This window comes from Anopheles coluzzii, chromosome 3 (genome assembly GCF_943734685.1).
Source record: "Anopheles coluzzii chromosome 3, AcolN3, whole genome shotgun sequence".
NCBI classification, from domain to species: Eukaryota; Metazoa; Arthropoda; class Insecta; order Diptera; family Culicidae; genus Anopheles; species Anopheles coluzzii.
The window spans coordinates 22579111-22604964 of NC_064671.1; the positions used below are offsets into that span (position 1 = coordinate 22579111).

At 44.1% G+C, this 25854-nt stretch overlaps 2 protein-coding genes across 2 annotated transcripts in view; one reads left to right on the forward strand and one right to left on the reverse strand.

Annotated features, from left to right (window-relative positions):
• LOC120954768 (probable nuclear hormone receptor HR3) overlaps window positions 1-25854 on the forward strand; it is a 509904-nt gene that overhangs the window by 281164 nt on the left and 202886 nt on the right. The gene's annotated exons all lie outside the window — the stretch shown is intronic.
• LOC120954646 (uncharacterized) overlaps window positions 1323-25854 on the reverse strand; it is a 34715-nt gene continuing 10183 nt past the window's right edge. Inside the window, exons 2-13 of the mRNA XM_040374746.2 lie at window positions 24733-24859; window positions 21772-22103; window positions 21181-21700; window positions 20851-21113; window positions 16157-16325; window positions 9521-9820; window positions 8078-8257; window positions 3343-3924; window positions 2510-2687; window positions 2290-2437; window positions 2079-2228; window positions 1323-1934 (exon numbers count right to left, since the gene is read on the reverse strand). Coding sequence (XP_040230680.2) covers window positions 1641-1934; window positions 2079-2228; window positions 2290-2437; window positions 2510-2687; window positions 3343-3924; window positions 8078-8257; window positions 9521-9820; window positions 16157-16325; window positions 20851-21113; window positions 21181-21700; window positions 21772-22103; window positions 24733-24811 — 3195 coding nt within the window. The 5' untranslated portion in view covers window positions 24812-24859 and the 3' untranslated portion in view covers window positions 1323-1640. The remainder of the gene's footprint in view (window positions 1935-2078; window positions 2229-2289; window positions 2438-2509; window positions 2688-3342; window positions 3925-8077; window positions 8258-9520; window positions 9821-16156; window positions 16326-20850; window positions 21114-21180; window positions 21701-21771; window positions 22104-24732; window positions 24860-25854) is intronic.

The following is a 25854-nucleotide window of genomic DNA, read 5'->3' on the forward strand; positions in this document are numbered from 1 at the left end:
GAATGTGAATAAAAAATGGGCCAATAATATAAAATAATGGTATTTGCTTAAAAAAAGAGGCTTCGCTTCTAAGATGATATTTATTGATAAAATAAATATTAAATCCCACTTGCTTTGCGTTGCAGCACCCCTGCAAACATCCGTACCGCTGTACAATTATTTTCGATATGAATCTACCATATAAGTTGCATACATTCAGGCGTTTTGTATTTCGTACCGCATAGTGGTTTGATAATTAAGTTACAGAAATAGGAGAACATTGTAATGGAACAAATTTCTTACGTCCTTCTGTTCTTTTTTAGCATTGCAAAGCTTCTTATTGTTTTTGTGAAGCACCAAAAATACATGAAGTTAACAATAAGTAAAAAACTTAGGTTTTTTTGTTCAACATGTTTATTAACAAGTGTAAAACATATGATTGAAAGTAAGCTAGCAAGATATTGCTAATGTAGACATTTAATTTCTTTTCAAACATGATATCTCATTGACTTCATTTAGAATAGCTAGTTCTACTACGTAACATGGTGATGATGATATCTAATCAACTTTTTTGTTGGTGAATTGAAGTTTACGATGATTTTCATAATATTCTTCATAATTATACGTCAAATGGGTGATGTTGTAATTTTCTGCCGTTACATACCCATCATGGATTCAAGCCTAGAATGGATCATCCCTCCGTAGCAAGGATTGACTATCTGGCTGCGTACTATTGAATTAAGTCAAGAAAGTCTGTATAGCCCGGAGGCGTATCAGCATAGGAAGTTACGCAAAATAGGAGAAGAAGTTTTAAATGTGTACAAAATTCACATCACATAGTTTGTTATAAAAGTAGAAATAATAGACCTTAAATCAATTTTAATTTTTATATGGGAACGTTAATCTTGTTCCTTCAACTCACACGTGATAAAGCCCGAATGTCTTCAACAACAACAGTACCGCGTATATGCTGGCCTAGTATTATCTAAATGAGCATACATCTAGGCGTAAAATGCGAATCAATCGTGAATTTCTGTCGATTCAGGCCTTCAGGCTTCTCTTCTTCTTTGGCTCAACAACCATTGTCGGTCAAAGCCTGCCTGTACCACTTGTGGGCTTGGCTTTCAGTGACTTATGGATTAGCCCCCATAGCAGGATAGTCAGTCCTACGTATGGCGACACGGTCCATTTGGGGCTTGAACCCATGACGGGCATGTTGTTAAGTCATACGAATTGTCGACTGTACTACGAGACCGGCCTAACAGGCCTTCAGGCACCATGATAAAAAATAGGACCATTTTACACTTAAATTTCTTTCAAAGCAGCGACAAATATGCTCTCGATTAGTTTTGTTTGGTTTGGTTTTATTTTGAGACTTACGATAACGTTTTGTTAGAAAGAGAAAAACCTTGACATAACCTCCCAATGCGTGGCATCATGTACAAAATCATGTTGAAATAATTTATCAATAAATTACTACTCGCATTGCGCCGCTGCTTACCGACCTACATACATCCTTACGATTAATATCAGCTTACAGCTCTAACTTCGCCCCGTTTCATGCCGATCCGCAGAATGCTAGGGGGTGTCCACATCCACATTCCCATCGAGTTGTCATGGTGAAGTCAAAACGGGTGTTCGTTCCAATCCTCTTCGTTCCTCTAGTACTCTTTGCCCATCACCTTCTCGATCCATGGTACGAACTTCTGGATGTTGGTGTACACTCCGGGCAGATGTTCCCGACCGCACCCGATACCCCAGGACACTAGCCCGATCAGCGTTTTGCGTCCCTCGATCGAAAGCGTTAGCGGTCCCCCTGAGTCACCCTGACAGCTGTCTCGGCCTCCCTCCTTGTAGCCGGCGCACAGGAAAACGTCGTGTATGGTTTCGCGCCGCCCGGCCGCCCGGAACCATCGCTGGCATCGTTCGTTCGGTATTACCTCAACGTCCACTTCCTTTGGAGAGAGAGAGAGAGAGAGAGAGAGAGAGAGAGAGAGAGAGAGAGAGAGTGAAGAAAGGAGAAAATTATAGAAAAAGAACATGCATTGATTAATTAGTGATTGTCTGGTACACAAAATTTTATTGGAAATCAATCTTACCTGCAGCACAGAGGGAACCGTGCTTTGACCGTGCCGTGTTCGGCCCCAACCAGCAACGGTTGCCATTTTGCCTACCAGCTTCACGCTCTTGGGAGGTAGACAGACGGGCAGTATATGTTGTCGAAACACAACCTTCCGATCGAGTTTAACCTGTAAGAAAATTGTAGTTAATGATCATGGTGTATTGTGGGAAGAGCCAACGTGTCCTTACCAATGCAATATCGTTACGGAAGTCACTCGGAGAGTAGTTTGGATGCACCTCTTTCCGTTCTATCGAGTACTCTTCGTGTGTTAACCGCTCTTCCTGATCCCGAACGTCCCACTCGCCAAGTCGAACCTTTAGGTTGCTGTTTGGGGTCCTAAAATAGAATTCAAATGCTTTAGTGTCACAAATCAATGAAATTCTGTATATCAATGAAATGAAAACTCACGTCGCGACACAGTGAGCCGCCGTAACGACCCAGCGGTTCGATATCAGTGCACCACCGCAGCTGAGCTTTTTCGTCAGGAAGCCCGATTTGATGAGCGCCGCCTGCCATGGATGCGTCCCGAACCCACTCGAATGGCCACCGACGATACGGTTCGTGCGAGTGTACAGCTCACCACAACCTGTGGAAATTTAAAGCGAAAAAGGATCTATAAGCATGCGGTTCAGAAAAAAAACTGATATTGTCCCTTCATAACATTACGAACTCCAAATACAACTATTCCAATATTCCGTAGTGCATCTACATTTACGAGAATGTTAAAAGATATCTAAAGGTGAGCGCATGTTTCCATTGCAAAGGTGCATTGTGTGGTGAATCAACAGTTCTCGGGAATTCTTAAGCGTCTACTGCAAGCGCGTGAAAAGTGTGGAAATAGGTGCACGGTGTGTGAAATTAAGGGTGCAAGATCGCACAAGGTGCTTTCGACGGAGCATTCGAACAACCGAAACATTTGTGAGAAATCATGCTAAAACGTTGCTTGAAATCAATGAAGGATTTAGTGCATTCATTCAGTCTTGATCCACCTTTCAGGCAACGTTTGTTTACACGATTCCTAACTGCTCTTACACACTCCAAACCAAAGAATAAAATAGAAAAGCGAAAAACAGAAAGAAAGACTCAAACTCGAAGCGGAACTACGCATTGGACGACCGAGGATCTTCCACCCTCTAAGAGGCGGATCCCACCACAACCGGGGACAAGGAATCGGCATACGGGGCAGGAAACACTACGTAAAAAACAGGGTGGCAAGAAACTACTGGCGGACAGTCTGGTACCGTTCTCGATGCCGTATCCATCGTCTTCCTGCGGTGGGTAGCCGAACACGGCCGACGGTGGTCGTATCTGTCCACCGGAACCGCTGGGCCCCCCGTACAGTACCGTCGGCCTGGAAGCAAAGCTATACGGCTGGTCATGATCGCTATCATCGAGCGGCCCAAAATGTGACGATGGTGGTGCTGGTGGTGATGATGGCGGTCTTGCCGAATGTCCTCCGTGCAGTGGTGGTTGTGGCTTTGCCGGCGAGAACGGTGACGAACCGCTTCCGAGATGATTGCCATCGAAGCCCCACTCGGGAGGCGGTGCACCGGTGGCGTGGTGCTGGTGCGGCGATGGCAGATGCTGGTGCGGATTCACCTGATGGTGGCCGTGGTAGAGTGGGGGAGCATTGAAGCTACCGCCGCCACCGCTGCCGCCCACGGAAAACAGTGACGTCGTCTGGGTGGTCTGTGGACGGTTCTGATGGGACGAGGGCGATCCCGACACTGACGATGAGGATGATGAGGACGACGACGACGAGGAGGAGGAGGAAGATGACGGCGAGGCGGGTGGATAGAAACCGAACAGGTTTATAATGTCACCTAAGTATTGAGAGTTTAGTGATGAAGTATGGCAGCAAACATGTGTGATAGGTTATCTCATTAGTGAGGCTTGGAGGAGGATTATAGTTTCCAATTTGTTGGTTGTTGCAAGCCTTAAGATCTATAGTCGTCCAAAGTTTTGTCTTTGTTTTGTCAATGCACCTCGCTCTATATCTTGTTTTTTTTTTATTGTGAAGACGTACACTCTAATGTTGTATATCCTTATTTGTGAAACTGCAGTGATTTTGCAGTTAGAAATTATTTTATACATTTTGCCAAGCTTTATTTGTTGTGTTGGATCGCCGCATACAAAGAGCACCATCATCATGGATAAATATAATATTTGATGGGACATTAACTCAAAACTTAAAGTAACATTATGATTTTTTGAACATTTTTTGATTCTTAAAGCATGTTTTTCAATGTGTCAATAAATCAACTATGAAGAGCAGTATTTACATTGTCTTCTCGAATAGTACAAGTTAGTTATCATAGTTGTGTTCTTGAAATTAGTTCAGGTTTAGTACTAATGTTATTTAAAATAAGTACTAACATGAACGATTTATAATAAGCAATAGCTATTATTATCATTTATTTTTCAAAATGTGTGCGAGATGATCCATATTACGCGTAATCGAAAGCTCATATTCATTCAGTAAATTTCAAACTTATGAAAAATACCTCATCATAAGTTATTAATAGTGAATGATAAATGTAAAAAAATATATATATCTTTACATGTATTTTAAAATATTTACCAATGGTACTCAAGGCCTAAAACATAAAAAAAACTAATTCTCAACAAAATAATTTTAAGAAATTATGTGTTTTAATTTGTATTGCAATATCCAATTGGTATTTTATGTGAGAAGGAAAAGATTTTTTCTCACTAGATAATTGAATAAGCCAAATTGGTTGACAAGACTGTTCAATGCAGCTTTGCAGAACTCAAAAAAGCCATGAACAATATAGAATAAAGCTTCTTCTTCTTCTTTTGGCTGAACAACCGTTGTCGGTCAAGGCCTGTCTGTACCACTACTTGTGGGCTTGGCTTACGTTGATCCCCCATAGCAGGATTGTCATTCCTACGTATGGCGGCACGGTCCGTTAGGGGCTTGAACCCATGACGGGCATATTGTTAAGTCGTACATGTTGACTACTGTACTACGAGACCGGCAAAATAAAGCAGTTCAACCAATATATCATCATCAAAATAACAATAAATTAATAAATAAACCAATACATCACAATCAAAATACCTTACTTCAGGTTTATAAACGTTCCAATGCACCATATGCTGTATAATTAATACATTAAATGCTGTGTATTGAATGCTATTCATCATTTTTATTTAAACAAGCTTTGTTTTGAATAACTTAAGCAAAACAAAGGTTACGCTTGGATAACGGCTTGTTTAAACACACATTCCCAATTATCTTCAACCGCCGCCCAACATTGTTCGCACGATGCTCTATTTCATTTCTTTTCTTGCTTTAACGCCCTCAGCCGTACGTTGACTGAATTGAGCAGGCGACACTCTGCTCCGCTCAACGGTAAGCCACGTGACGTCACTGTTGCTTATTTACCCTCCGCTTAAGTCTGCCACGGATGATAAAGCGCCACACCTTGGGGGGGTTTTCCTTTTCGATGAGTTATGAGCCGCTTGTGTGTTTGTACCGTGTCGCGTAAATGTTTTCATTTTTCATCTGCACTTTCGTCACCCTGTCACCGCTGTGTGCGGCAGTGCAATGTAGTTTTCCGCAGCATAACCCGCAGCGGGTGTTTTCTTTCGCACGTTTCATACGCGCTGGGGAGACACATTCGCGACACCACTTTCCACACGGCTTAAGCTTAGCGCTCTGCAGCTTTTCCCTCTGCTACCTTAAATGGTGGGGAGCGATTGTACCCGGAATGACACAACAGTCATTTTCGATTACCATTGTAAAGTGAGATCGAGGTTGCGGAATTTAATTACCGATTCATCCGTCTCGCCTATCCGTCAAGGTCGTTCCTAGACGCGAGCATAAATCGTTTTATCGACACCGCGCGCGAACGGTGGCGATGCGTAACTGACCCATTTAGATCGTGTGGTGAAGTAGGGCATGAACTATGGCCCTAATTGCTCAACACAGTTGCACCGTGCGTTTTCAATTAACGTGCGCTTGCGGTGTAAGCAGAGGCAGTTGGTAAGCAACAGTTGTCGGACTGTAATCCGTAAAAGCTTCCCGGATAGCGGCCTCTCGGCTGTTTATCGCAACAGGAAGACCGGCTGATAACATTTCATCGCGCAGTTGAATTGGTCAATCGGCTGGGATGAAAGTGTTTGCAAATTGTTACGTAAATGAGAACGACTCAAAACAGCAACCGGAGATCGTGAATTTAAAAAATGGTGAAAGTATCAATATCTTCCATCTTAATCAGGAAAGGCGATTAAAAATCCGGTTTAAAATGTGCACCTTTGTCCACTGAAAGTGTTTGCTTGAAAGCTACATAAACTAGAAGAACTGAATATGGCATAATAATGCATGGTTTATAATTACAGAGGAGTGTATTAGTGTGTGTGTTTTAAATGTAGAATTAAATTAAAACAAATTAATAATCAGCATTATACATTTCACTAATCAATAAATCAATAAATTCCACTTCAATCCAAATACCTTTTCCACATGATCTTAAATTTCTTATATCAATGCTTTTTTTGAGTGATTATGATTACATATGATTTAATTACAATTGACTGTTGAAGCACCATAGCCACAGTAAAAATGTCTTCATTTGCTAGTTTTTTCTTCCAAATGGATTATAGACTTGATATGTTATACTGAAATTATTTAAATAGGTGTGAAGACACAGAAAAACATCTTCCTTTGGTATGATTTATTATCAGTGAAAGAAAATCATAGCCAGCCAGTTATTTTTCTTAACGCTAACTAAGCAAGCAAATAGGCTTTCCCTTTACCGACAGTCAAAGCGGTACCTTATCATTGCTATCCGCTACGCAATTTCAAACCGGAACATACGGTTGGCTGTGAAATTAACCAGCAGCCACAGAGGAAGAAAAGTCTCATTTTCCCTTTAAACAATGCACATGCTGGCTGGCTGTAAATCATCATGTGGCACATGTGGCCGGAGAGTGCGTCTAACGAAGACGAGTGACGCTGATAATTGTTATCGCCACCCTCTGGAAGGGTCCCCCCCCACTAACCCATGGCATGGCAATGAAAAGCGTATGCGGTGGTGGCCCTTTCCCGCCATACGATAACCACCACTCGCGGTTGTATTGTTTAGCGCTTGACAAAAGCTGGCAAACACCAATTTCAATAGACAGCCTTTGCTCGCGCCCCTCATCCCACGTACACCGTGCAGTGCGTGTGTGTGTGTGTGTGTGCAACATCGGCTGACGCTGGCCACCGGGACACGCTTTGCATCGTAGGAAAGTGAAAGGCTGCTGGATTATGCTGCTGACTGATGCGGCGCGGCTTGAGCGCACAAAAGCGAACAAACTGTGCACAGCCGTTGGTTGTGAAATGGTCCATTGCAGGTGGATGGCAAGAGAGGCGATTTGTTTGAGCAACACGAAATGAAGCTTAAAGTAGCGATTTACCTCTGGCAAGGATTAATCCATAATGATCAGGCCCACCGTACAGGACATGTTTAGTTGATGTGAGCACAGCAAGAGCCTTGTCGTGTCACGTGCGCGAAAGCTAGCATCGGTGTTTTGTTTTTTTGCGAGTCATTCGAGAAAGCGGCCAAATAAATAACCAACCAGTGCACGGGCGACAAAGCCAAAATTGGCATCGTTTTTCCCGTTCGTTACCCCGGCGTTACGATTCGAAGGCGGATGTAAAGCGCTAGGCAAACGTTATCCATGATGAGGCAATTGCAGGCGAGCTTTCCATGGCTTTCCTGCCGTTAAACCCGCTGCCTTTCTGCATGCGGTTCATTTTAATGCGGAGATTAAAGAGGCAAAGAGCGGTGCGTTTATGTCAGAGACCGGGGACTGAGATTAAGTCGTTTCGCGATGCCGGTCTGCCATCAGTCAGGTGTCAAACGCCTGTTTGTCAAAGTGTCGGCTGTTTCCATTTCAAACAATTGGGAAGTGGTTGGGAATGGCCCTCGAGAACGGGCCCCGAACGGGACGGGCTATACTTACTCGCATTGTGGACGGCACCATGCTCGGGATCACTTTCCGGCGCAAAGTCGCGATCGATGCAGCAGGACCATATCATACCACCTGAGCAGAGATCGAGCGGTTTGCCGCCCCCGAGCACGCAGGACAGGGAGAGGCCGCACTCGAACTTGCGTCCCTTGTGCCGGCATGTCTGGGGAATCACTGGAAGGAGAGTTCAATGTAAGAAGGTTTTAATAAATTGAAATCAAATTCAAAACTAACGTTAATTAAAAAAGGCATTGTTAAAAAGAAACAAAATATTTAAAAATAATAATAATAAGCGTAAGTGTAGTAATAATCAGAGTGCAAAGATGAGGAAAATGCAAAAAGCATAAACAACAACTGAAAATATTAAAATGAAAAACTAGACATAACAAAAAATAATAAATTAATTTAAAAAAACAAAGTAACATTTTAAACAAGTAAATTAAAAATAACAGCAATATTGGTAAAACAAGTAACGTTTAGGCAAACTATGTTATTAGTTCAAAATTACAAGGTTTTCCAGGGGTTCTCATAGTGGTGGTACACTTACTTGAATTTTTCGTATTGGAAATGAACTTCATATTATGGTAATTGGACTCTAAGGCACCCTTTATGGACAGGCTCCTTGGAAATTCCAATTGGTTTTGTCCAACAAGAGTGCTATAGAGTCCAATATAAATATAATATATATAATATAAAGTTCATTTTACCTAAGAAAGAGTCAATAAAGTGTATAACAGCTAAGAGAACTCCTGGAAAAACCTGTAATACTAAAAAGAAGGTTGAAATAAAATGTCTTTAAATAAAGGAAATATAGGAGTTTTGTTACATGATAAATTATATCTTTCTTAAAATAATGTACGACACCACGCAAACAAGTGGTACATATAACAACAAAACAAAAACTAAAGTTTCCATTAAGAGCTAGAAAGTCATAAAACAAATAAATGGAATAGGATAAACATTGAACGGTTAATATGAGAAAGCACGTAAATTGTCACAGAATGCAAACAAAAGGTATGTTGCTATTGTAAGAAGTTTTTTTTATTCAGGAGGAACGACCCAAAAAGGCCGTATTGCTTTTAAGAAGTTCTAACCACTGTTAAAATGGTTAAATACTAGTGAATAAACCTAACATTCAGTAACAAATACAAGTAAACATGTGCATACATCATACAAACTGAGTGTTTTTATTTGTCTTCTGTTCGACACTAATAGCTTTGGCTATCGGTCTGAATTCGTAAAGATAAAACAAAATGACTTTTTCATCAATTCCAGAAGATTTTTTTTACTAATTTATGACAAACAGAAACGATCAAATGTGTTAATAGATTTTTTCTAAACAAAAATATTCTTTTATAAACCAGACAGTCGTTTCATTCCCTTAAACGAACAATTTCCCCCAACACTCATCGCTTTCAAGATCGCGTTTCAACCTACTTCTACCCAGCAGCTCAATGATCGAGTTTTGACCGTAATCCTCATTGTTGAACGTTTGTCGCTTCCCGAGCGCATCCAGTATCAATATATCCTGCTCTTGCTGGGGCGATGGTCCACTTTGACCACCGGCCGATTCCATCAGCAGGATGAGCACCACCAACAGCATGTGGCATGCGAGCGTAGACCGCAACCGGTAATCACTGGTTCGTCGCAGTATCGACATCCTCTGACACACGTTATCTAGCAGGTGCATTATTGACTTGCTTCGCGTTATTGTTGCCCACACGCCGTTACAGGATCACGCGCGCGCTTGCGTGATTACGAAACCAACAGATTCACCTTTTGCAGCTTTACACCAAGCGCACCTGTACGCACATTTGCTTTGCACCGAAACCGCACTTTTGTCGTCACGTGGTGGAACTAATCTATGCAGTGCCGTACACTATACACCCTCACCGACACGAAAAAAGTGTGCAAAAAAAAAAACAGCCGTATCCAGTCGGTGGCACTAATTTCGGGCCGCAACGTTAACGTAACACGCGTATTATCATCATCGGCAGCATTATGGAACAGTGGGTGAGGAGCGGTGGGAACGAGACGACTACAAGAAACACAAAAAAAAGGAAACACTTTCTTATTTCGCGCAGCAACACTTTTTACTTCTTTTCACTACCACTGCCAGACACAGTGCCACAAAATTCGGGAGCCGGATGTGTTTTTTTTTCTTCTTCTTTCGCTTTTGGGTTCGCTTTCTGTGCGTGATGATGAACGCAGAACCAGTGACAATAGCGAAGACTCACGAAATGCAGGAAAGGAAAACACAATGATGATGCCTTGGTGGCTGTATGCTCCAGTGATGCCGTCAAGTGGTCAAAATTTCCCACCACCACTTCCGGTGTTGCAGATGCGGCTCGGCCCGGCCGTTGCGCAACACTTCAATCGGCTGACTTTGGCCAATGGAAGCTGCCCTGGCAACGTGATACGATCCCAGGCTCGGTGAGTTTTTTGCAAGGAAATGAATTGCAAAAGACGATGATGATTGCACCGATTGCACACCGTATCACTTCCGTACGGCAGGGGGGGAGGAAGCACTTTAAATGGACCTTTTACATGCAACTACACTTGCCACACTACAGCGACTGCAGTCGGATCATTAAGCCCTGCTGCTAGCGCTCCTTGCAAGAAAGGAGCACTTTGCCCGATCGGTACAATGAACTCTCACAAACTGATGGATCTTTTGCTATACACTAGCATACACAAACACACATACACGTGAAAGCACACGTGAAACACATGCACACATTCATCAGTGGCTCCAACACCCGCACAATGTGCGCTCTCGTTTGCGGTCGAGCGATCTATATACCGTGGCACCAGACCGTGCGCTGCGCCGGGGGGAAATGAGAATTCTTCTCTCCACCTTCGCGAGCACCGCTCAAGATGTTCCCACGTATCTGCCCGCCCGGTGGAGTGTGGACGCGAGTGGTAGGCACGCTTGGGGCCACGACGCAGGCAATTTCACTTTCTGTTGCAGGCGCACACCTTTCTTCGGCCTCTCTGCTCGCTGTACCGCGCGTGACCGTGGGACCACGGTCAGCAGTCGCTCCGGCAGGTCGCGGGTCGTGGCTGTGCGAGGGCCAGTGGATAATGAACGAGATAAGGCGAGAGCGGGAGGAGGGCCGTCGAGTTCAGTTCAGGTTCAGTGAGCTGAGGTTCTTCATCTTGACACGCTAATGACGCCCTACGAACTCTGTTGCGATCGTCGTAACCTTCCCAAATGCTTCCGCTCGGCTCGGGGTCTCGGGAAATGAAATTAATTTTGAAACAGATCTGTGTGTAGTACTTGGATGTATTTTGTTTTTGCACCACACAACCAAACACTCTTGCACACCGTCACCTTGTTTTGATCGCGTCACTGCAGCAAACTTTCACGCCGTCCCGATCCGTGCACGCGTTCGAACACGCCGTGGGAGAAAGGAACTACCCCGTCACGATCGCTCTGTCGAAGGAGCAAAAACGGTGGGGGGGAAGAAAGGAAGAAATAAAAAAAACAGACAGGACCGCACCACCAAAACAGGCACACGCGTCTTGCTTGAGGGTTGCCGATGAACTGACGCGTACCAGCCGCGGTGCAGTCAGCATGCGGTCCAACCCCGCGCAAACGATCGCGGAGGGAACAGCTTGATGGAGACAAAGAGTCGCTCGGATTCGAAGATGAACTCGCTGAGTACCTTTCTCCTAGTGGTGGGTGGTAGCGCGCTTGCTTAAGGGTGGTGTTCACTGCACAGCGAGTGAGTTCCGAAGACGTTGTTTTGTTTGTTTTAATCAACTTGGGAGACAGCATCACGGTTAACCCGCGGAGCGGAGTCATGTGCGAATTAACGGAGGTTCATCGCTTGCTCGGTGGTGTGTCGGGCGTTGAAGTCGTTTGTTTTTATTTGAGTGCAGCGTCGTTCCGCGTGTACCCGCGCAGTGGTGACTGATCGAGATGGGCCCGATAAGAATGCGGAGCCGCAATTACTGTACCAACACTGGGTTGCTTCCGGTGCAGTGGGTAGAATTGTTCCGGGAGTGGTGTTATGGCATGATCTTAACACGCTCTGTGTCGATTTGGATGAATGTGTTGCATGGAGTAACGGGTTCTGCCAAGGGTTTCGAAAAAGGGCACGACGGTGCGTTTAGGGCATGGCATGTGAGGTAATTCTCTTGTGTGATATAATTGTTGGAGTAGATAAAGTGTAACAATATCTAGATGATCATGGCGTGATACAACGAACAGCACGCATGTGCTGCGATTGACCTAGTAAAGGGTAATGTTTAAGCAGAGTTCTATTGTTTTGCTTTAATACTTTATACTGTGAACAGTATTTTGGTTGAAATGCATCACTACCTTGAGTAACAGATTTAAATAAAATAATGCCAAAATTCCAATTAAAAATGATTTTCCGAAGCAAGCTGGTGCTCCATTGATTATTTATTTAAGTTTTCAATAAATATTACAAAAATGATTCAACTTGTGTTCAAATACATTCAAATGAATGTATTACCATTAGTTCTTGATAAATTGTACAAGAACATTATTCAATGCTTCTTTTTAGGGAATTTTTTTGCACTCAATATACTGCGATCAATCTCGATCATCTTTTTAGATTAAAATGGATCTTAATCCATTTAATAATATTTTATTTTTCTTAAAACCTTAATCGATCAGAAAAACTTTAATGTCACAATTTAAATTAGTTTAAATGCAAACTGGAATCGAGGACAGTAATTAGCATGTCTCAAGGCACAATTTTCCTTGCGCGACGAGGAGGACGGATCTACAAAAAGTTTTCACTTTAATTGCCGCCCCATGGAAACTAGTCAGTGGGTTCTGGCCCTTTTCCGATTCCTCCCCCTCAAACCAGCCACAAAACGAAAAAGAAATAATAGCAATTTTCCATTTGTCCGCTTCCCTCTTTCTCTACTGCCGCGAAGTTTTCGCTTCCAATCCATCTTATCCGAACTGGTGCACAAACTGCATCAAGCCCAGGCCTCACGCCGTCTCTTTGTCGCGGTCTCTATTATATCACTTCACCCAAATACACCGCAAGCGCCTTGCCGAGCACTTACCACTAAGCTTACGCCGATTGCACATTATGCATACACGCTCATCCTCCTCCGTCTCCTGGGTCCGGCCGGCCCGTGTGTCACCGTGGAAGGTGTCGAAAGTGTTTCAGTCGCCGATCGCCGGGGCCGGGGCCGTTTTGGCGTTGGCAATGGTGGTCTCGGTTTGCGGTTTTAGCGTGAATAGTGGAGCCAGCCCGCATAAAAAGAGAGCGGACACAAACACACACACACACACACACACTCACACAAACACATTTATTCGCCAGTGCAGGAGAAAGTGCCTGAAATTGTACGGCACTGGCGCTAGTGGAGGGAGTATGGTATTGCTAAGCCTTGAACGATCGGGACACAGTGGTAAGGTGTGCGATGGCGCAAAAATAATCCCTCCCAAGCGCTCGGTCGGTGGTTTAGCTTAAAACGCGTTGTTCGTATAAGAAGCCATGTGTCATCAGTGGTGTAACTGCTGCTGAAGTGGAAGCAACCACAAAGCGACATTCGATCAGGCTTTCGGCGCTAATCCGCCTGTAATGAAGCTGTCCATTTGTGATTGGTCTGTCCGAGTTGAATAATTCTGTACGCTGTCACCGATCGCAACATAATCGTCGAGAGCCGACTCAACCTTTGCCGGGGGCTCCCAGAGAGAGGGTCTCACTTACATAACGTCTGCACAACCACCCGCACACTGTAGGATCGCAGCGGCAGGGCGCCTTTGCTACCTTTTGCTGGCCACCATTTCCCTTGGGTTGTTTTTCGGTCATATTTATCGCCCGATCGCCCTCTTCCGACGGTCCGCTCGTGAAAGAAAGCGAAAGTGAGCGAAAGATTGAGGCCGCCCCGTTTACTTTCTCTTTCCGGTTGCGGTTTATTTGGTCACCGTTGTGGGATGGTGGGTGCCATTTTCGAGAGGGCATGAAATTGGACTCGTTCCGTCTTTTTCGGCCAGCGCGACTTTCCACGGATGGGCTTGGGTGGGTGCTTATTGTGATTGTGAGTGTGTTCCCAATGGGAAGGAAGATGCTTTATGACGCGACTGTGTCTGTGTCAGTGGAACAGACAGTAAGCCAATGCGGTGTGACAATCTCACTGCAATGATGTGACGGTAAAGTTATTAAACGCACAATTCGCACATTAATGTTTCGACAGTTTGACGAGTCCCGCTCGCTTCCCACCCGTGCATTATGCGTGAGTGCGCACTGTTGCGTAAGTGTTGGCAGCAGTTCGGTGCGAGGCACGACATTTTTGGAGGAAGCAGATAGCTTCGACTGTTTGAAATGTGTCTGTGAGCTGGCGAGGTACACTTTATTTGATTTTAATAATGTGCGAAAATGACACAATAATGATTGTTATCGAACGCAAAACCCAAACAGTGTTTTCCGGTCGATTACGTGATAGCTCGGGACGATAGAAATAATACGTTTATAATTGCGATATGAGTGAAATAAAGCGAAATGGAAAGAAAACAGGTTTTTGAATAGCGACCAAATGGTAATGTTCTGGCTTCCCTTATTGTATACTTTGAAGTATTTTTTATTTTAATATTGAGACAAATGACATCAGGGATCATCAAGTGATCAGAACGTTCTCACATAAAATTGTTTAGTTTTTTTTTAATGACAGGTTAGTAAAATTCAATAAAATAAGGATCATGTCATGCTTTTTACGATAAAATAAACTAAAAAAATCTATTTATGTAAGTAAATTTTGAAATAAGAAACAAAACAGTAAACAAATATTATGTTGAAAAGAGTACACTTAATGTATTTTACTTTGCTTCAACAATTTTCTAAGCACAATTTAAAATGTTAGAACCATATACAGTCTGTTCCCGGGTTACGCGGTTTGTGCGTTCCCGAGGAATCCGCGTAACTCGAATATCCGCGTAAGTCGAATTTCGAGATTTTCAGTCAAATGACATTTGGTTACTCTAATGTTTTTTTTTCAATTTAGTATTTGTATACACTTAATCATTTATTTGATACGATTCGTGCAAAACATTATGATGTTTTTGGCTTTTAAGTGGATTAAATTTATCAGCAAAAATGAAATTTGTACTGCATTGGACAATTCTTGAAGCAAATTGCACTGGTTTGACATTTGATGTGTCAAATCAAGAAAACCGCGTATCTCCGAATCCGCGTAAGTCGTGAACCGCGTAACTCGGGAACAGACTGTACAGTTTATTCCCGAGTTCCGCGGTTCTCGACTGACGCGAATTTGGTTTTCTAAATTGGGCAGTTCGTGAGTTGATCCAAATAATGTCAAACGGAAGGTAAATTGCTTTATTGCTAAAGATTGGAAACTACTTCAAAGTCAGAGCATTCATAGTTTTAAGCACTAATCGTATGAAATAAATTATTAAGTGTATCATTGTGCCAAATTTAATTTATAAAATCGTAAATTATCAAATGCATTTTGATAAAAAAAATTGATAATTGACAATGGAAAGGTATTCTCCGATATATGCTACAGACGATTTATGCTATTTTGCTAAAAACAATTTTATGAATATGACTATTTTTTCAGCAAATTGTACTGATTTGACACATCAATTGTCACATGCCAGATAAATTCACTTTTGACCGAATAATAAAAACCGTTTAAAAAGTAAAAAATGAAGTTTTTAGATGGAATCGGATCAATTTACTAATTTAGTGGTTAAACATATTCTACTTGCAGCAAAATTATACGAAAATGTGCTATAATTTTTCTGAAATCTTCGAAATTTGCTATGCTAATATTCGAGATACGCTAAGCGGATGCCTCTGGAACGCAAAACCACTCGGGAATATACTGTACATCAAAATCTTTGTGTTATTTCAAAGCGATTGTGCTTACTTAGTTTAATACTCTCAATTAGTAGCAATAATCCACAGACATTGTCGATCGTAAATACTGCTTAGCGATTAATCTCCAAAGCTCCATTTTATGTTATTAACTACAAAACCAAACCACACCACAACAAATTACCAAAATTTCCTCCCAAATCGTCATACACATGGTCTCGAACCACCCGTTCTAATTACTCACTTCCGTCGAACTCTTCGAAGAATCGGCCCTGCTTCGGCAGCTGGCGGCTGATGAGGGTGCGCAAATTTTCCCGATCCAGCACCTCGTTGAAGTGCGCGTTAGCGCTGGTTCCCCCTCCATCGGCGGGCGGGTTCTGTGCTGCTACCGCGAGCACGGCCACGGCAGCGATCTGCAGCAACGAAGCGAAGCTCCAACCAGGATGCAGCCGCTGCAGTGGAAATCTGCAACGCATAGCGAGAGTTCCTTCGACGCCCGCGCTAAGCCTTGCGTGTGCACGTGCGCTGGCTGCAAACTTCCCCTTTTCACTGGAACCGGTTTCGAAATGGACCTACACACACACACGTAAAGCCCACGCTCGATCGCGTAATCACTCTCACTATCCGGTCGAATCGAAGGGGTGGACGCGAGGGTTTGTTTTCGTTTGGTCGGAAGGTGTGACACGCGCGATTTGACGATTGACGATTACGATAGCAGGTCACGATTAGGTTTTTTTGGGGGACCTAATTTTTTCCACCGACCATTGGGCAAGTGAACTTGGAACTGGAAAAGACGGCCAGCCTTATGCGTTTGTCACAAGCTGTCACAACGGTTTAGCTAATGGGTGGGAATTGAAACGGTTGAATCCGTGCGTGCTGGTTTGGAAACGAGGCCACGGGGAATGCACCGCGGAGGACGAACGCTGCAGGAAACTGGATTCAGATGATACGTTTCACTTTCACAAACAGAAAAAAAGCACCACGGACTAATGGCGGGAAGGCACTTTGGGGGCTCGCAGCGCCCTGTGAAAACGTGCGACTCGTTTCTTTTTATTAGTGATTTCTACTAAAATAATCACCAATCAAGTGATTGAAATTTCCGTTTTATTTCAACACAAACACGCACTCACACTCGCACGAGATAAAATGATAGGCCTTGCCTGCTCACACAGCGGACACTTTGGGTCCCACGAGGGTTACATGGGCCGCCTCTGGTGGAGAGCGGATGATCGTCGTTTGATCCGTTCGCGCGGATCAGACCAAGCGGATCACTTCCGAATTGGCTTTGGCGGGAGTTTCAGGGGGCAGGAAGCTGGGGGTGCAAAGCAGGCACAAAAATGAAAGCTTTTTGTTGTGGTGGTGCCTGTGGACTTCACTTTCACAGAGGCTGGTCGACACAGGAGCACACAGACGCGCGCGCACGAACGAACGAATGACCTGTCACTGAGCTGTAGCTGTAGTATTTGCAGAAATGGCTCGCACTGGTAGGAAAAATGGGCAAACCTACTCTTCCCACAAACACACCTTTCTTCTTCCTCCCCCACTTGCTGCGGGCGTTATGCAACCGTTTCTTCTTGCGCACGCGCGCGCGTTATGGAATTATGAATCACTCGACTCCCTCCCGTCGACCGTTTTTCGAAAACCGACCGTCAAGGTTGCAGACCCCGGTTTTGGGGGAACCGGATAGGCGATCGGTGGAAAACCCTTACGTACGTACGATGCGATCGTGGCGCTGTCTACCGGGACACTGTGGCCGGTTTCGTGCCGTGGCTGGTGGTGGCTCGCCGGTTCAATCTCTTGTCCCACCACAACCGCACACCGCACACCGTGGCAGCGGTTTTTGCCTGGGCGGTTTGGCGGTTGGCTCGTTGACTCGATGGTTAGAAGAGAAAAACGAGCCAACCACACATGGAAACGTACACAAAAGCCTCAACGAGCGGACGGAACAGTTCACGATCACGACACACACACACACACAAACACACACGCAGTATCACTGCGATGGGGAGGAAGCAAACACCGAAGCAAGCAGCCTTAACGACCCTCCCGGTAGAGCTTGCCCGCTTGCTCGAGCTGCAGGAAAAAGGTTTATCCGGAAGGGTAAAGTACCTCCGGGGGGGGGGGAGTTTTGTGTTTTCGATCGGCCACCGGCGCTAAGGTGGAAGCTATATAGCTTCGCATTATCATTCCTCATGGTCTGATTCTTGCCGTTGACGGCTGGTGTGTTTGTTTCATCAGAAGACATATCAAATCCGCCACCACCCAAAAAACGGTATTTGAGTAGCTTATTTTATAGCATAACGTTTTTTCTACCACACAAAATATAATCAAAGCCCGAATTTAGCACAACATTTAACCCATCTAGGGGAGTGATGAATGCTTCACTTACCCAGTGGCTACCGCATACGAGCCTCTGCGATCGCGCGGATAGTTGCGAACACTTCCCCTCTTCGGTGGCCATAAAAAAAACACAACACTTCCTACCCCGGACCCCGGCACATCCATTCGGTATGTGTATCGGAACTTTCGCAAAAATGTTGTTAAACATTTCTCCCGACCAGGCCTACGCTTCCGTGGGCCGACCATCCGGAGACCGTGTGCGCCGGTTGACCGTGACGCGATCACGGTATCAGATCCTCGGTCTAGCTGTGGGAAATAATTAGCCCGCCGATGGGTGCTCGGGTGCTGGGGAGTGTGTGTGTATGGTTGTGTGTGTTTGTGTTTAGGTGGAGCCGGCGAGGCTCGACAGTTCGGAAGGCTAATTTCACTTTGACCGCTTGGGCCGGTGAAAAGGTGAGAAAAACAGAGGAAACCGATAGGTGCGCAAAACAGGCGGAAGCTCAATAGAGCGGTACGGTGTGCGGTACGGTGTGCGGTACGGGTGGTCCGGGGGCACTGTTTTAATGGTGTGATTTATTTCCTATGGCTTTTTCATGCGTGCAATTTTGTTCTGCTGGAAAAGGCCTTAGTAACGATTTTAGAGGATTAAAAAAGAGGTATGTGTGACTTTTTTTTATACAAAGTAAAATATTTTTATTCGAGTTCAATTCAATCAATCTAAAAAAATGGATATAAAATGAATGACTGTTACTATATTGCTATGTGATTGATTTTGTGAATGTGGTTTAACTCTCATCCTACTGCGTTGACCAAATTACTCTATTTGAATTTAACATTAATCTATCCAGCATGATCTACTGTTGTAACGCCTTAAAATGAAAAATAAAGTTAGTATAGAAAATAAACTTTAAAAATAAAGTGGTACAGTTGTCAACTTGAACGACTCAATACCATGCCCGTCACAATTTCAAGGCTAGATTGGACCGTTCCCTCGTAGCAAGGATTGACTATCCGGATGCGTGGTTATGAATTAAGTCTTGAAAACCTATATTGGCCGGCATGTCCGCGTAGGACGTTACGCAAAATAGAAGAAAAAATAGAAGAGGAAAATAAACAAAAAATGTCTTTTAAAATGTTTATTAGAAAGATACATATGTTTTTCAAATTGTATTCATTTAATTCCAATACGAAATCCGGTAGAAACTGACAAACTAAAATTCAAATCAGTTCTAAAAGCCACTCTCTAAGGGGTGATGCGGGTTGCATAATGCACAGGGAGCAAGAAAAGAATCTGATCATAGGGTATGCAATCTGCATAACGGTAGCCAAATCGATTTTAAACTAAATTTACAAGTAGCAATGATATGTTACGAAGCATATTAATACGATTTATTAATTATATAAAAAGACAAAGGTATATAGAAAGGTATTTCTTTTAAAAATCGTTTTTAATTATAATTTTTTTTTCATACAGAAATTGAAGGATTTTTTTATAAGACTAACAGTTTTACCCGGTTTTAAATGGGTTAGTTTGTTTTTCTGATTTAATTTAAAAGGGTAGTTATTCCTAATACATATTTGAAAGGGTAGCTATAAAAAATATGTTTAATCTGATGGCATTTTGCCGTCTTTTGTTTCTTCTTATATGGCTCAACAATAATATTTGGTTTAGCCCTATTGTAGCTTATCATTGGCATTGCTATTGTCAGACTAGTTTACATTGAAAGCATGATTTGGACTGCAAAATCCCATTAGCTTATCAATACATCTTTTTGTGATTAACTAATATATATTTTTTTGAAGTTCTCAAACAATCAAATCATTTAATCGAACCACACGAACCAACCTTGTACAAAGCGTATGGAAAGACTTGATTAAATGAATAAGCCTATGAATATTTGAAGGCCGGCATGACTGATTAGGTCGTTATGCAAGACTTTGCAGTCTTCTTCGTAGAAAACACCATAAGAAGCAAAAGTTCATAAATTATCAAAGGTAGTTCCTGCTAGCTATATTCAGATATTTTTCTCAAATCTCTGGCAGATAAAAAAAAAACATTTCCCATTAAAAATATACAAAAAATACCAGTATTTCGTAGAGCTTTTATTTGAATTTTGAGCTCGTGTTTCGGTCTCTTTGTTTTAATATTTTGATTGTGATATTACGGCAACCACATTTTGATTAGTAGAAACAACTGATTACGTATGATAAATAATTTATTTCATAAAATTCATTGCATTGTTCGCTCGCTCTAGAAAGTAGCGTCACTTGAAGAATACAGAGAGCAGTCAGTCAATCATTCAAACTAGTAAAATCTTCCTAAGAAATTGAGTAGCACGCTAGCTTTAGAAACGTTTTGCACCACTAGTAAGGGTAGAAGATTTTCATCGTTTTGTTACGTTTTGTTTGCATCGTTCGTAGATTAAAAAAAAGGAAAAAAGATCACAATAGTGTGCTGCATTCGCTTTCGCCAGGTTGATTAAAATGCTATCTCAATAAATAATCAATACTGTTTTTACTGCACCGCTGGTTTGCACTGTTTTTGGGGGGTGAAGAGAGCACCACGGGAAGACATACGGCATGCCCCTCCCTGCCTTACGCATAGATAACGCTCTGTATCCATTTGATTGTTTTCTGCACATTGTGGTAGATGCCGGGCTGATGGTCGACGCCACAGCCGAACCCAGCGCTGGTAATGCCGATCAGCGTGTACCGCCCGCGATCGTTGATAATGAGCGGCCCACCCGAGTCACCCAAGCAAGCATCCTGATGTCCATCGGAATGGCCGGCGCAGAACATCTCGTTGAACAGCTCCACGTTGATGTTTTTGCTGCTGTGCCATCGCAAACATTCTTTTGTACCTAAAAACACAACAAAAAACACCATACATTATAATAGATGTCACTGCTTAAACCAATGCTCCCTTACTAATGATAGGAACGGCCGCCGTTCGAAGGATGTTGGTACCCGTCTGGCCCATGTTGGCGTTGGTTTTGCCCCACCCGGCAATGATGCCCTTGCGGCCGACCAGCTCCATCGGCCGCATCGGCAGACAGATGGGCAGTATGTGTGACTTGTAGCCGGCCGGCCGGGTAAGCTTCAGCAGGGCCAAATCGTACCGGTCCGGTTGCGTCATGCGGAAGATAAACTTCGGATGGACGATTTTCATCTCCACCCGATGCTTCTCCGCCGGCAGGGGTTCAACAATTTTGCCCGAGTTTTGCGTATCGAGCTCGCCCAGATAGATGAGGATGTCCTTCAGCCGGGCCTGCTGGATGCAGTGGGCCGCAGTGGCGACGAACCGGCGCGACACCAGCACACCACCGCACTGGTACTCCGCTATGCGGATGTGCGCCTGCCACGGGTACTCGGCAAAGTTGGCCGTCCGTCCGCCGATGATGCGCTTCTGCAGCGTGTTCTGTGACGTTTGCGGAATGCCACATTCGTTCTGCGGGTGAAGAAGAGGCTTACTATTAATTGTGCTCCAATTGGAATTTATGTCGATTGCCCTAGACTCACCTGCATCAGCTGGTCTGAGCGACGGTGGAAGAAGCTTTTCTTCTTGGTAAAGCTTTGGGGTGGAACAAGCATGTTGGGTCGGTTCACCGGTACGATGGGCTGCAGCACGGGCACCATCGGTACCATCGGTCCGGCGTACGCTACCTTCGGCGCAAGGACGGCACTCGATTGCTCATTGTCGTACACACAGCAGGACATGAGCCATCGGTTTTCGCCACAGCCGGACACGTGCCGTCCACCCTCCAGCCAGCAGGAGAAGGAAAGCCGACAGGTGCGGACCTGGTTCTGGTAGACGCAGGTGTCCGGCAGACCCAGCACATTATGAATGATGTCTGCAAAGGGTAAGAAAAATGGGATTCGTTTTTGGTCATAAAATAAGATTAATCAATAAATTATCCGAATCGATTTTGCGAGAGTTGTTTATCAACTTTGAACAAAATGTCTAGAACAGGCTACTCAACATGCTGCGATGGATTAGGTTAAAAAAAAACTTGAAGATGGCGAACAATCCAGTTCATTCTACTAACGTTTGCATTTAAAAAAATTGTCAAAAACTTTAGATAGTTCATGCGCCGTTATCCGCACTAACGAAACGATAATTACACTTTCAATAGTAGTATCCCATGAGTCAGCAGACAAAATTTGATACTTCTATTAGTCGAACTATAATTGTGATGACCAAAAAAAGTGAAGCAACTTCGTTCAAAAGCGTGCGCAATCAAAGAATGGCACCCCGTAGCATCTAAAATGGACTCCGTGCTTTAGTTTGTGGACGTCATAGGCCTGTCCCGGCAACTACAACATCTTGGAACTATTAGACAACAATCAGAGCATCGAAAGAAAGCCTAGTTCCAAATGGCCGACTACCCTGAGCGACAAGAAGCTCCAAATGATGCTGAAAATGAAGACCGAAGGAAAAGTCTTAACAACGCTGTGTTTGCTTGGCCGGGAGGTCGATGCAACTGGTCATACAGTGTAATAGTTCCTGGAAAACACGACCAAACATTTCAGGAAGCAGAAAACCGTTTCCGCAGGCAGCGGCAAGCAATGACGTCAAAATTCAATCCAATCGTTTTAGGCGAATTTTGGCTGAATGTCGATATAACACCCTATTCCGCAAACTGGTCTAAAATCCCCCAGCGACATTTTCTGGACAAAATTAACGCGAAAGCTCTATTCCAACACTTTCGTTGCGAAAAATGAAGAGGAGTTGATAAAAATCGAAGGTAGTTCTTAAACATATATCTACACGCTTGTGTTCGTCCGCCATACGTTTGGTTTTTTAAGCCATCCGAAAAAAGGCCATTTTAATAGCAAACACTAGAAATTGCAATTAAAATTCAAAACCTGAAAAGGGAAAAGTTTTTTCGTGCCTCGGTATGGTCGTTGAAGCGTTCAAATAAATTCGTCTCCATTTGTTCTCACGCACTTATTTATGTTTCAAGAACCTGGTTAAGTAGTTCAACGTCAGTGCGTTGCTCCGTTCACTCCATCCGTTAATAGTCTTCGTCGAATCGTAATTAGTAGTTCACGAAACCTTGCCCAAGCAGTTTATTGTTCAAATTTCTGTTTATTCCTCGTTCGTTTGTGTAATGGGCAATTTTGAGCTTTTCTAGACTAACGAATTAAACTGTTTTAAAACTGTATAGTGGACCTAGTTGGATCATAGCTTTAAAGAACAGAAGAAACTGAACATGTCTAATTATTGCTCATCATGGCTTGATGTCATTGTTGAATGAAAATTTTAATGAACTATAATGCTAAATATAAAAATAAGTCTATTATTCACTCATTTCAATAGTTATGTGTGCTCTAATGCAGCCACGTTTCAATTTCATGAGCTGTTAAGAGGGGCAAATAGTGATTGTTTCACAAGCGAAAATTAAAATACAGCCATAACCATCCACAATGGACAGCAATAAGAGGTGATTGCATTGAACAGGATAGGTTAAGTTGTTAACAAAAAAACACATTAATCATCAAAGTAATTACAAAGCACCATCGCTTTGCAAGATGGTAGCTGCCGCCGCATGACGAATTCCAATCGCTTGCGAAATCCAACACAACACTGCTTCAAACGCTACCCAGTGGCTTCCCTTTGCGATTGCAACACTCAAATCTGTGTGCCCGGCGTTTGCTTCAGCAAGCGCAACCGCGATTACTCTTCATATTTCACCTGTCACGGTGAAGCATCGACTGGTGCAAGCTAGATGGGAGAAAAAAATTGACCACTATGTCAGGGCTGTCTGTGCACTCCGGGCGGGCACAATCTCGAGTGGCAGCACACGGCCGGTACGGATGCTGTTTGATCTTCGGTGCTGGTGAGGTGCTGCTCCCACCAAACGCAACGAGCGGGGGGGCACGGTGAATTGGCAACATTTCGTAGCCCCAACTTCCTAGCTCCTCATTAACCTACATCCGGACCAGGTGGATCGGATCCTCCTCCTCCCTGTGGCAGACCCCGTGTGGAATGGGGCAATTACTTTCCGATCGCTGACCGTTCGATGCGAGATTCGCGATCGTCCAATCTGGGCGCGCTCGTTGATGATAGTGCAGCCGAGCAGGCGTGACCTCGAACTTCACGGGACGGACGCGCACGGGCACAAAAGCGTGCGTGAAATCCGTCACAATCGTCCACATGTTACGATCGGTACGACGGTTTTGGAGAAAAAGGGTGGGCACATCGAACGATGGCCTAATTTGTGATTTCTGGCGTGGGTAAGATCGGTGTGAAGAAGTGTTTTTCCCCCCTGAATGGCTACAAAACGTTAGACATGCAGAAATATTAGCTTTGTTCGGGCCAAATCCCAGTCGCATTGGTCGCATGAGAACACGATCTAACTAAACGCAATGGAGCACGCCGAGTGGCAACTCGGTGTGAAATCGTTCCTAGAAATGTTTTGTTGCAACATGTTCAAACAACTTCAAACGGTGCACGAGGTACCTAGAAGCGAAACTTACTTGCGTGTACGAGCGTGGAAAAGCATCCGAACCAAATCAGCAGTCCTACGGTGCAGGTTGGGAAATGCCCTGAGAGCATCTTCTTCTGTTTGCGGGCGGCCGACGATTGCGTCGTATTTTCATTCTTCTGAAATAGAAACGTGGTGAGAAGATCGTGGGATCAGCGAGGGTTTACAATTTCGTGGGAGACGGTGAACCTGCTGGGAAGGTTGAAACTGGTCGAAGAATGGCTTCAATGTTCGTCAGAATGAAATGGTGGCATTTTTTGAGTTTAGTGAACATTTCTAGTGACTAAACGCCAATCCCAGCCGAACAAGCATTGAAGAGTGTTACGGCTCAACATTCAAGTTATGCAACGGTGTGTTGGGGCATTCTATTTACATATTATACGGCATGCTTTGGCGTACGAGCTGAGATAAGCTGCTTAAAATCTGAACAATCTCACCCTCATCAGACCACAACAGACATAAATCAATTCATCTGGCCGAAAAAAAAACGAGATTAGAAAACACCCGTTACCCGAACTAGACGCATTCCAATCAAAGGCACGAAAACAAGACAAACCAAAGATCAGCCCACCCGGCATGAAACACACGCGTCGGCACCGAGCTATCAGCTGGTGCCGCCGAAACCTTCGCCGGGTGTCTCGATGCCTCATTGTGCGTGTGTGTGTACGTTTCGTGTCTCTCTAGTTTCGTCTGGCCTTGGCGAAGGTCGACGACGGTGTGGAGATGTGGAAAATAATGTTTTCTCGTTGCCACACGTTGCGTTCTTCATGTCATTCCGGCCACTGGCCACCGCAGACCCTCCTTAGACCCCTTTTTCCGAACTAAACGATCGGGCGTGTGTAGCGTAAACAGGCTTCACAGGTCTGTTTTGTATGCTTTTGCTTCCATCTTCCATTTTCACTCACTCTCCGACCATTATCTTTCACATTATGCTGCTTTTTGTATGCTTGTCCTTCTGCTCGCGCGGACCAAAGCGAACAGCAACAGCCACCCACTTTTCTCCGGGCCACCCATTTATGGCAAGAACGCGCACCCATCGCGGTGGGTGACGAGCGTCGGAGGCCGCGCGGTGCACTTAACGACGGTCGCTCGCCGACGTGCGTAATTAGTTTGT